Source organism: Elephas maximus, chromosome 7 (genome assembly GCF_024166365.1).
Source record: "Elephas maximus indicus isolate mEleMax1 chromosome 7, mEleMax1 primary haplotype, whole genome shotgun sequence".
NCBI lineage: Eukaryota > Metazoa > Chordata > Mammalia > Proboscidea > Elephantidae > Elephas > Elephas maximus.
In genome coordinates, this window is record NC_064825.1 from 53,783,016 (window position 1) to 53,796,245 (window position 13,230).

At 42.3% G+C, this 13,230-nt stretch overlaps 1 protein-coding gene across 1 annotated transcript; it reads left to right on the forward strand.

Annotated features, from left to right (window-relative positions):
• Positions 1-11,385: 11,385 nt before the first annotated feature.
• On the forward strand, positions 11,386-12,345 carry LOC126079023 (olfactory receptor 51G2-like). The gene has a single exon (XM_049889899.1). It carries the CDS (start codon positions 11,386-11,388, stop codon positions 12,343-12,345), a length of 960 nt encoding a protein of 319 aa, XP_049745856.1.
• The last annotated feature ends 885 nt before the right edge of the window (positions 12,346-13,230 follow it).

Sequence of the window (13,230 nt, forward strand, 5' to 3'; positions counted from 1 at the left end):
TAAAGCCTACCAGACAATACAGGTTTTAGACTGAGTAGAACGGAGAGCACTCTGTGAGCAGATAGAATCAGCCTTGTGTTTCACTTGTCCTACTTCCATGTATCTTTTTCTCTCCCATCCAGAGTAGAGAGACAATCTGGCCTTGACCACATTTATTAGTTTGAAGGGGAATAAAGGATCCTAGAATGAAGTTCTAGAGAACCTTAAGATTTGATGCTCTCAAATTAAGCTCTCTTGACTTAAGTTAGTATTTTAACAAAACACAGTTAAAAATCCGTTAAAAAATCACCTCCTTATTTTCAGAGCCTGTAATGTAATAAAAATCTGCAATTTTTAAAACTAAAATTTGAAAAAAGGGGTGTGTGATAGATATGGAAAGGCATATCTTGGGGCCCATGGAGGACAAGATTGGTTTCTGAGTTACAAGAACCACTTGGATGACATCACAAACTGCTAACACCTCAAGCAGATCGAAACTTGAAATTCACTGCTCTGTAATCTGCAGACATACTGGGACCTGGTGTGGAACAAAGAGAAGTGAGACATCTTGCAGTGTAGACTGTCACTTCCAGATGTCCTCCTCTCCATGTTGGAGAGAGAGGAGGAGGGGATGGCTCAAGTTGGTGAATTAAAACCTCTGACAAAATATCTGACCAGTGCTCTTTAAGAATGCCAAGGTCATGAAAAGCAAGAAAGACTGAGCAACTGCTACAGACCAGAGAAGATGAAAGGGAAATGACGAGTAAATAAAATGCATTGGAACTCGGTATTGGATCTTGGAACAGAAAAAGAACGTCAGTGGAAAAAACTGGCAAAATCCAAACAATGTCTGGAGTGTAGTTAATAGCAGTGAACCAATGTTAATCTCTTAGTTTTGACAAATGTGCCACGAATGTGTAACTAACATTAGAGGAAGCTGTGAAAAGAGTATACAAGAACTCTATACCATCTTTGCGACTTTTCTGTAAATCTAAAATTATTTAAATAAAAGAAAAAAAAAAAGCTCTGATCATGTGTGGTGGGGATTCCAGACAAGTTACTGAAGCTAGTTCTCATAATCCTGATTCCATGAAATATCCATTACCTAAAACTTACAAATGACGCATACTAGGCTCAAGGGGGTAAAGTCATATGCTCACTATCACACAGTTGGTGACAGATCCAGAAATAGATCAGAGTTTTCCCACTACATCATTCTTGATTTATGATCTCCAAGGGAGAGAGAGAGAGATGGCTTCGTCATTTTGGTTTCACATTCAAACACCCTCACCCCCTAGGTACAGGCATAAAGATGAATGGCAGCTCCTTTTCTCCTCTCTAACGCCTTCCCCATGTCTCACGCATATGTCTTAGGCTATGCTGCCTGATTTCTTTTTGCCAGAATATAGGGAAAGCCTGTGTTCATTCTCTCTAAAGTAGAAATTAATTACCACCTCTGCTGCCCCAGAAGGACAGAATGTGTCCCAGGCTCATCCCCCTAGTCCCCACCTGCCTTTTTGTGTCACCAGGCTGGGATTTTGGGGAAGAGCAGGTGCTCAGTGTGGGGTACCTAAGTATCCTCTTGGTGCTGAATCATCAGGATGTACAGCCTGTAGCTTCCTTCCAAGTCCCAGAGCTGCCTGGCCCAGCACTCAGGGGGTTCAGCAAGTTCAACTCTGAAAATCTCTTGGATTTGCACCCAGATCCCAGCAGACCTGTTATTTTCCTACCTCCACCAAAGGATTATAAAGTCCTGATCTTTACTGATCCAGCAAGAAATGCTTTCTACAAACAGAGAAACAGATGAGACAAAAGCTCTGGGGCTTTGGTGAGTGCCAGGGCTAGGACAAGCAAGCTGGGCTTGGGGTGAGGAGACTGAGCAACAAGGCCTTGAGCCACAGGCCTATGCCAGTGTGTCTGCCTCTGGGCAGCACTGAATAGTCTCTGCCTAGGGCAGGGCAACTTCTCTCCAAATCTTTCTGTAACCTGAGAGGTGAGAGTAGCCTCAAGGCCTTTACTGAACCTCCCTCTTGTACCATAATGGACTTTGGGTAGGCATCTGTGATGAGCTCTGATCATGCCATTCAGGGACAGATTGCCCAATAAGCAGGGTATGCACGGGCTTGCTTGTGCTTACTTGCTAATCTGTAGTCACAATTTCACCTATTTTTCACTACATCAAAGATCCTAACACAGAACAAATCTCACAGGTGTCTTACATCCTGTTGTGGGCTGCAGAGTTTGTCCTCTGCCTCAGTTTGGGGTCCAGCTGTTTAGCCTTCCATTTGAAGGCATATTCTGACTAGTTGGAGCGGGAGAGAGGTGAGACTCTTCATCCTAAACTAATCCAAGTCAGGAAGGCTGCCAGCCACGTTAATCTGATCCAGCACGTTAAACTGATCATAGGTAACACTTATTAAAGGTTAATGATTTCTTCATGAGCTCATTTAACCCTCACCACAACTTAATGAGTGCAGCACTTTTAATATCCCCATTTTGCAGGGCAGACCATTAGGATGCAGAAGTGTTCAGGAATTTGCCCACAGTCATGCAGCTAATTAGTAGGAAAGCCAGACTTCAAGCCTAGGCAGTGTGGGTCTATAGCACACGCTTCTAATCCTGTGCTGCCTGTGTAGGACACAAACTCAGGACAAGATATATGTAATATGCTGCCCTGTCCCAACCCCTGGAATGACAACATGACGAGATACAGGCTTTTAATAGACACAAATTACTTATGCTGTGAAAGACTGTCAAGCAAGTTAAAGAGAAATCATATTTTCAGATATCTCAGACCCCATTAGCAGATATATCTGTGTTGGGAGGGAAGATCAAAGAACGCTGGGTTACAATATATTCACCCGTACCAGTGATTTATTAAAAAAGGCCTCTGTTCCAGGTTTATGCTATCTTATATTTGATTCTGGAAACCCTGGTGGTGGAGTGATTAAGAGCTATGGCTGCTAACAAAAAGGTCAGCAGTTCGAATCCACCAGATGCTCCTTGGAAACTGTACGGGGCAGTTCTACCCTGTCCTACAGGGTCGCTATGAGTACGAATCGACTCAATGGCAATGGTTTTGTTTTTGGTTTATCTTTGATTCTATCTATCTGTCTTTCTCAATTTTATATCATTCAATACTAGAGATGTTCTGTAACCATTCCACATCCTGGCATTTCTTCATAAGCAGCCAGGGGTGACCAGTTAAATCTAATCAAGGATTTTGGCTGCTTACTTTCTAAACGAGGCAAGACTTAACATAATCAGACTTGAAGCAGGTCTATTGTTTAAAAACTATTTAAAGTGATTATATAAAGGATAGTGTAAAAAAAAAAACAACCTGATAGATCAGATTTATTTAAGAAATCATGATTTTTTTTTTCTATGTGGATCCTAAATTGATAAACTATAACCTTTTAAAAACTCCAGTTTTATTCCTTTAATCAGAACTCTCTGCAATTTCCTTAATAGCTTTCAGAGTTAATATTAATAAGTCCAATATTAAAGCAGTATTCTCCAAGTATTTCTCAGTTTGGATGTGGTCGGGGGAGCAAGGGGATATAGAGAATAGGACATCTCCCCACACATTCCTGAATTTGTCTCTAGACCCTTATGAGAGCCTCAGACAGCTAGAAAGCAGCAGGAGGTGGGGCTCTGAGTTGTTAAGGGGGAGCTGGAGACCCTGCAGACAAGCATCTGTGACTACCCAGTTGCAGGTGCTCAGCCTAGATGGGTTGGTATTGAGCTCATTTCTAAGCAGAGCAGTTTTAGACGTAATCTTGGCTAAAGCACAATAGCATCAGGGGCTTGGGGCAAACCTGGGTCCTTCCCCAGCTCCTGACTATCTTTTTTGCCTAGGGCTGCAGTGTCAGGGCCTATTTCCTGTAACCTCCATCTTGACCCCAGGCCTGGGACTTCCTCAGTCCCAGGACTCAGCTGGCAAAATCAGAGGCTTAAAGCCTTATATCCCTTTGTGTGGTGGAAAACAAAGCCTGGCTGGCATAGAAATCTTGGGAGAGGAAGGCCTCTAAATTTCTCTAAGTTGGGTCATTTCCTTAAGCTTGTTGACCATAGCTTAGCCTTCAAGTCAGGAGATATTTGGATAAAGACTTTCCTGATTAGAGAAAAAACAGTCTTTGCACTGTTCCTTGTCACCTGGAGCTCTAATAAGATGGCAGAGGGGCAGAGAGTGTAGTTTAATTTTTTTTCTCTACCTTCTCAGAAGGGTCTGCTCTGCATTGATTGTCTCTCTCTCTCTCTCCATCTTACTATCCCTATCATTTTTCTCCTTCCAAATATGGTTTTTACTAAGTTTCTTCTTTGTTCTCTCAGGAGATTACTGCTTCGAGGAGAAGGCTGTTTTGCATATATGCCTAAACCATGAGTTTGTAATTAAACTCACATAGTTTTTTTTTAGTATGCAAGACAGGAGTAGACAATAAGCACTTGGGCTGCGTATAGTCTTAGAACTATTCTATGGGACATCTCAAGAGCTGATGCATATAAGCAGTCAGGGAGGAGGCTGGAGTGGTAAATGAGAAGATCCTATTAATCTGTAATCCCATTTTATCCTTTTTTGAGAAAGGAAATTTGCAGCGTTAATGGTATTAATGATCATTACAGCTAACAAAAAGAAGCAGCATAACGGTGCTTAAGAATGTGGGCTAAACTTCGTGGTCTTAGGCAAGTTATCCAAGCACTTGGTGCCTCAGTTTTCTCATGTGCAAAATGGGGATGATAATTGTACCCACCTTATAGGGTAGTAATTGTTGTTGTCATTATTGTGTACTGGTATTGTGTACCGTTGAGTTGTTTCAGACTCATAGCGAACCTGTAGGACAAAGTTGAACTGCCCCAAAGGGTTTCCAAGGAGGGGCTGGTAGATTCGAACTGCCAACCCTTTGTTTACAAGCCTGAGCTCTCAATGACTTTGCCACCAGGGCTCCAACAGGCATTAGTCATTGTAATTATTCTCAGTGCCTATTATATGCCGGGCACATAAGAAGTGTTTTACAAGTATTCTCATTTAATCCTCACAATAACCTCAAGAGCTAAGATATTAGTTTTAAAGATTTTTATGGGTGAGGAACAGGCAGATGTATGAGCTTGGAGTCAAATGGACTGTGCTTCCGTTTACTTCCAGTGTGGTCATTGACAAGTTTCCTCACCTCCCAGGCTCTGTTTCCTTGTCTACAGAAGGGATAGGATGCTACTCACAAGCTTTGGAAGGAGAGGGATTTCATGGGTAATGGGTGTGAAAGCCTAGGGTGGTGTCTGGTTACTATTATGATTTAATAAATTCCTGTTGCTGTTAGTTGCAGTTGAGTCAGCTGAGCCCCATGGTGACTTTATGGAAAACAAAAGGAAACGTTGCAGGGTCCTGCACCATCCCCACAATCACTGGTGTGCTTGAGCTTATTGTTGCGTCTATTGTGTCAATCCACCTCGTGGGGAGTTTCTCTCTCCACACCCCCCGCCCCACCTGCTACTTTATGTGTCCAAAGTATGCAAAGTGAAGTCTCACTATCCTTGCTTCTAAGGAGATCATTTCCCACTAGGTGCTAAATGGTTTATATTCTTTCTTATGTTTACAGTCACATTGTGAGGTCAGATTCTTGTCCTTTCTTTTTACATGCTGAGGTTGTAACTTTTTGGTAAACTCTCCTTTCACCCTCAAGTGTTAGGGAAACAGGAGGAGAAGGATGCAGCCTCCCTTGCATCAGACACTACTTGATTCTTGGGTGTCGTTAGGTGTGGACAGTAACTTTAGCACTGCGTCCAGAGGAGCCACAATCTCTGCGGAAAGGTTAGAACAGCTGGGAGTATTGGGAAGCAGGGTGGCTCAGCTGGATTGGTCTGAAGACTGCTCCTCTTAGTGGTGTCCTCGTTCTACCCTCAAACCTCTGCATCTGCTTTAAAGAGAAAAGGAACTGGAGATAGGGGACAGAAAAGTTGGTCTTTAAATTACCCTGTGGGCAAAGAACCTGTTAACCATGAAGTGCCAGGACTCACAATTGCTGTTTCCCCTATTTAAAGCAATTGAGAGAATCGTCTTTGTCTTTACACAAACTTGGTTTTGGATTCTGGCTCCATCGCTTAGTTTCACGACCTTGGGAAAATTATTTAACCTCTCTGAGGCTTGATTTCCTCATCAGAAAATATCCCACGGGGCTAGAGGATTAAGGAAGGTAATATGTGTAAAGTATATGTACATAAGATGAATGTTATTTTTTGACTCTTACTATTATTTAGTAAGAAAATATCAGAAAGCATGGTACATAGGGGAGAAAAATGGGGCAGGCCAGGGCAGCTTTAATCTAGTACAGGGATCTAGGAGTCTGTAGGAACCACAGAGAAAGGAAGCATCCAAGTTACCAAGTGCCTGAGAAGGCAGTTCTCTGGCCTTACTTCAGCTGGGACTGTGGATGCGTGGCTGTGGCTTAACCCTGCGGTGCACAGAAGGTTTTGTCTGTCCTCCCACAGAGGACACTATGCAGAACGGCAGGTGGTGACAACACAGTTCCCATATGGACCACAAGCCACATTTATTGTGAGAATTTCACATAGGATGTCGGCTTAGCTGCTATTTTGCAGTGTGAACCAAGCTGTATGTAGAGCAGAAGCCCTTCCCTTTGGGCTCAGACCTGTCAGATATTGCCTTTCTTGCCTGACAGTTGGAGATTCGGTCCATAATCTAGCACATGGCCCTGAGAATCAGACAGTCTTGAGCTGAGACCAGTTTCATCCAATTACCAATGTTTGACTTGGGGCAAGTTATTCAGCCCGAGGCTCCGTTCCAAACTGACAGGTAACATCCTTAGCTCAGTGTGTGGCACATGGTCAATAAGTGCTAGCAACTACTCTTTATATTTTCTTTTGGTGAAAATATACACAGCAAGGGATACACCATTTCAACAAATTCTACATGTACAATTCAGTGACATTGTTTACATTCTGCAAGTTGTGTATGTAACTGTTCTCAATATCCTTTTCCAAATTATTCCACCACCATTAACGTAAATTCGTTGCCACTTAAGCTTCTCATCTAACCGTTCGAGATGCTGTTGTGAATTTGATCCCACATAGACAAATCTTTTCAACTATTCTTAGTATCATCATTAATAATCATTATCACAAACTAATTGGTATAACTGTGCACACTCAGGGTGGAATAAATGAGTATATTTAGCTTTCATTGCTGTACACCCATTGCCTAACACAGTACACAGCAGAAACTCAGTTTAGCGAGTCAGACGGTGCTTGTAAAACACATCAGCTGTTTATTCCTTCACCAAACATTTATTTAGTTCCATCCTGTGCCAGATCCTGTGCTAGGTTCTGGGGGCACGATGGTACTAAAGGTAAACATTCTCTAGCTCTGTGAAGCAGGTATCGTCTCTCCACCCCTGTCCCCTGCCTGCCAACCAAGTAGTCTCTCCGGCTTCCTTTTGTGAGTGTATCATCATACTCAGTGCTTTCTTCCAAAATATTGTTAGTGTGCATTACTATCTCCTCGCCAGTTCTGAGCTAGCAATCCAATTTCTGGCTCATGATGAGGGCCACCTACTGTGGTCCCACAGGCTGAGAACCACAATTCCAGGGCCTTATTCACACAGATTAAAATGTGAATGGTGCCCCCTACAGTCGTACAGAGTGGTGGTCCTGACGTTGATAGTTGCTCATATTATGTATAATAAGTACGTGATTAGACTGTGGTGGACTCATCCCTGCTGGAGACATGTACGTATTAAACTCAGCCTAGGGAGATTGTATGGAGGGTTGGGATGGATTAAATGACTCCCTCTATGAACCTTTCCTCTACCAGTTCTATCCTTACAATTCACCAAAGAGATACCTCCAAAGAACAGAGGCAGAGGAGGGAATAATGGAATTTGGGTATAGTTCAGGGGCTTATGTTTCTGAACTAATATTATAAAGAAGATTGTGCTGAAAGAGTCTTAGACTTTCATTAATATGGGGAAAGGAACTACGTGAGAAAATACTATCTCTTAGGTGCTTTGCTAGCCGTCTAACTTCACAGCGTCAGGCTGATTCATGAATGCAGATATTGCAGACAGGACCGCTGAGGCTCTGTGAAGTGACTTAACTTTTACAAAACTGCAGTTAGAAAATGGCCAAGCCAGTGAAAAGCACAAAACTGCACAGTGACTATTCAGAATATTTAAAGAACTCCTACAAATCAATAGGAAAAATGTTCAAAAAAGAAAATATTCAAATAGCCAGTAAACATACACAAAGGTACTCATTTTATTAGTAATCAGGGAAATGTGCATTAAATCCACAATGTGATACTGCTGAAAACAAAACAAACAAACTAACAAAAAGTAAATCCCTCAATGACTTTGAGTTAATTCCGACTATAGGACAGGGTGGAAGTGCTCCATAGGGTTTCGAAGGTGTGGCTGGTGGATTTGAACTGCTGACCTTTTGGTTATCAGCCAAGTTCTTAACCACTGTGCCACTAAAGAAAGGTTTAGTTTATTTATTTATTTTTTAGTGGCACTAGGGCTCCCAATATTGCTATAGGCACCCTGAGTGGCTATAACTGGAAAGATCAACAAAATCAAATATTGATGGGGATATAGAACAATGAAACTCCCCTACTCTGCTGGGGTGAGTGTAAATCGGTACAACTACTTTGGAAAGCTGTTTGGAAGAATTTACTAAAGCTGAGTATATTCACAGCCTTTGATACATAAGGAAACCCTGGTGGTAGAGTGGTTGAGGGCTACAGCTGGTAACCAAAAGGTCAGCAGTTTGAATCCACTAGGTGATCCTGTGGAGCTTTTGTGGTTTTCATGGGCATGCTGTAAGCGCAAATACAAATTAGAAGAAAGAAAGAATAAAAAGGGAAAATGTTAATTTTCCCTGTTGGAAAAAAGGGAAGAGCACCCCGCCCCCATCCTCTCTTCAGAGCATCTCCTTTGAGAGACTTGTAGTTGTAAATTCTTTCTCTGCCTCTTTGAAATGTATGTAAATCTTTTGAAAGGCAAAATAAGCCTCTTGCCAATTTTACAACCCAGGAATGTTTCCTCAAGGGCATGGAAGTCATCTTTGTGAAATGTAATCAATCAAGGAAGACAGCATCCCTATCTCCCAGTTTCCTGGGAGGACAGGAGTCTAACTTCAGCTGACACTTGCCTCCAAGTGGCAAACCTGCCTCTGGCCATAAAGGTATGAGAAATGAATTATTTTTCATTGGATAAAGGCAATTGGCAAACACAGGTGGCTATCCCAATTACCAGATGATTTTAGGATGACAGATGAGGCTGAAGTCTTCTTACTTAAGGAATAATTATGATTTACCTTGAGGACATGCATGTTATGGGTTGCAATGGCTTGGCTATATACAAGGATAAAATTCCTTTCTGTCTTAGCAATCGCTTTAGTAAATTACTTGTGCTGTGCATCACAGTCTGGTTCAATGCTTGATTAATGATAAGATTGCTTTCCTTATCTTACTTTTGTAGAGAACTTGTCTGGGTCAACAGGAGATTTTGTTTTTAATTATGGTTCTCCAACAATAGGCAGGGTGGCGAAGATTGGACTGAAACAATGTGCACTTTTCTAGCTGAGACTGAACAAGGCAAGCCTCTGCCTTCTTGTTTCAGCTCATACTGTAAACAAGTGTCCTTTTCACAGTTCATTTAGTGCCATGTTTTTCACATTTTGTAGGTAATTTCACTGTTGAAAATGGCCCGCGAACATTGTGCCAAAGTGCTATCTGATGTTCCTAAGACCAAGGACACTACAGAGAAGATCTTACAGAAGAAATTCGTGTTAGATGAGCTTCATTCAGGCGTGATTTATAGTGCTGTTGGCTATGAGTTCGACATTGATAAATTAACAATATATAGTAAATAATGTGTCTTTAAACAGAAACACACATAAAACAAGGTTATGTATTGATTGGTTGGTGAAAATGTTGTGCCCAGAGGCTCACAGAAACTTAACCCTATAATTCCCTTAGAGAAATGGTTCCCGAACCCAAATCCAAACCCATGGCCTTTGAGTCAATTTTGACTCATAGCGACCCTATAGGACAGAGTAGAACTGCCCCATAGGGTTTTCCAAGGCTGTAATTTTTATGAAAGCAGACTGTACCATCTTTCTCCTGAGGAGTGGCTGGTAGGTTGGTAGGTTCAAACCACCAACCTTTCAGTTAGCAGTTGAGCACTTAACACTGTGCCACCAGGGCTCCTTAGAAAATGGCTCACTAGTCACTAACTCAGTGTTTGTGGAGACTTCATAGACTGTAACTACTGCAAATGGTGAGAATCAACTGTATATACCTGACAGAAATGCATATATTTGCTCACAAAAGACATGTACTAGAATGTGTATGGCAGCGCCTACTATTCATACTAGCTCCAAACTGGAACCTATTCAAATGTCTACCAACAGTAGCATGGATAAATATATTGAGGTATAGTCACACAATGGAGAACTATACACCAATGAGAGTAAATGAACTACAACTACATGCAGCAATAAGGATGAATCTCAGAGACATGCAGTTGAGCAAAGGAAGCCAGACACATAATGTTCATACTGTATGACTCTAATTATACAAATTTCAAAAATAAGCAAAATGAATTTGTGACACTGGGAGTCAGGATAGTGGTTATCTCCAATGGAAGAAGTGACTGGAAGGGGTCACAAGGGAGTATCTGGGGTGCTGACAATATTTCATTTCTTGATTTGGATGCTTGTTACACGAAGGTGCTCGCTTAGGAAAGTAAATAAGATAAAGCTTTCCAGATTAGAAAGAAGTAAAAGGATCTCCAATCACAGATGATGTGACATTTTATGCAGAAAATCATAAGGAATCCACTAAAAGCTATTAAATTTCAACAGAAATTTACTCTCTTTTCTTCATTATTTACTCTGAGAAGACACTCTGGGGGAGGTAGGTTTTTAGCTATAGCTCTATAGGGTTGCTAAGAGTTGGAATCAGGTCAACGACAGTGGGTTTGGTTTTGGTTTTGTTATGTGGAAAAAGGAGGTTGCTTAGACCAAAGAGAATATAGTTACTTAGTAAAGATCTGAGTGACTAATGAAATAACCATAAGCAGTTAGATCAACTCAGAAAAATTACTCAATACCTCTTTACTCAAAGAGAAGATTAGCCAGAAAATGGAAGGAAATAGAGATTCTAAGAAGAATTAGGTTTCTTTCACGGGTTAAAAGGGCATGGGGCAGATCTTCCTTCACAGCCTACACATAAAAAACCGAAACAAAACAACAAAACCTTTCAGTTAGCAGCCGAGCACTTTAACAACTGTGCTATGAGGGCCCCTTGGGGTACACTTAGTAGGGACTTTATAAATGATGATCAAATAAATGAATGTCTCTTATCCCTAGGGTGGACAATTCCCTCCCGGAATGGCTATGTTCTTGTGCAACACCAGCACTTTTGCACACCCTACCTTCCTCCTCACTGGCTTTCCAGGCCTGGAGGCCTTTCACCATTGGGTATCTATCCCCATCAACTTGACCTGTGTGGTTTCCATTCTGGGCAACAGTATCATCCTCTTCCTGATCCACACAGACCCAGCCTTACACGAACCCATGTACATCTTCCTGTTCATGTTGGCAGCATCTGATCTGGGTCTCTGTGCCTCTACCTTCCCCACCATGGTGCGGCTCTTCTGGCTAGGTGCTCGTGAACTGCCCTTTGACTTCTGTGTAGCACAAATGTTCTTCATTCATGTCTTCACCTATGCGGAATCTGGCGTGCTGCTCGCCATGGCCTTAGATCTCATCATTGCTATCCGGAACCCTCTGCACTATGCCACAATCCTTACCCACTCAGCCATGGTCAAAGTGGGGGCTGCCATTCTAGTGAGGGCTGTTCTGCTCAACCTTCCAGGACCCATCCTCCTGCGGCGTCTGCTCTTTCCCCAGATCAGCATACTCTCGCACTGCTACTGCCTGCACTGTGACCTTGTAGGGCTGGCCTGCTCAAACACCTGGGTCAACAGCCTGGTTGGCCTGGTCTCCATCCTCCTCTCACTGGGCCTTGACTCCTCCCTTATCATGCTCTCATATGCACTGATCCTACAGACAGTGCTGGGCATTGCATCACCTGGGGAACGGCTCAAGGCACTCAACACGTGTGTCTCACACCTCTGCATTGTTCTCATCTTTTATCTGCCCAAACTGGGGCTGTCTGTATTGCACCGAGTAGAGAAGCACAGCTATCCTGCTCTAGCAGTGCTCATGGCCAACCTGCACTTCTTGGTCCCGCCTTTCATGAACCCCATTGTCTACTGCATCAAGTCTAAGCAGATCCGCCAGGGCCTCTTAAAGCATTTCCAACAGAAGAGAGTTGATGTCTCTTAAAATAGCAGAAGGACCAAGGGCACCTTGGAATTCATAGGGGAGTGAGAGTAGTGGTGAAGAGTTAATTTCTGAGATTTCTGAATGATCTTACCTTTACTGTTGAGCCCTTTGTGGGGCATTATCAGTCTCTACAGTTTTTAGAGACTGAGACTTCAAAACTCCAAAAAATTATAATTTTTGGAGACTGAGAATTTGAAAGGATATCATAATACCACCTTGATAATCCTCTCATTGCTCTGTCTGACTAGAGCCCAACTGTTTTAGTTTCACATATGCTGTGACATCTCCTTACCTAGGGGACTTAACCACACTAACAGTGTGTATATCTCTTCTTTCCCTAGCTGGTTTTTTGTTTGTTTGTTTTCCCATTTGATTTTTAAGCCTAAAGAAAAGAAGAAGTGATAAACTATTTTTACCTTTGTACTGGCCTCTTCTCCCAAATTATTATTAATCAGCTCATCTACTAAGAAGTAGAAGAGTGGGAAGGGGAGAGGGAAGGAGAGATACATACAACAACACTGCTCGTGTTCAGTTTATCAAGCACTTATTTGCAGCTAAGGAGTGATAGTTTCCTCTTGGTTTTCTTTGTGTGTGTCCCTGCTGTGAACTAAAGTTTGGTCCTGCCAATGTCAGGAAAGCTGCTCCCTATAACTTTTATATAGCACTGGTTTCTTAAGGACTAATTGTAAGGGTGGAATAGCTGCTCATCTCTGAGTGGGAAAAGCAGCCAATCGACTAGGATGCAAGTTCCATGAGGGTAGGAATTCAGGGGCTGTTTTGTTCAATGATGTGTCCCAACTTCCAAAAACTGTGCCTACAATATAGTAAGTGTCCAATGCGTATTGTTGAACAATTGAGTAGGGAGGATGAAGGGACAGAAGTTTC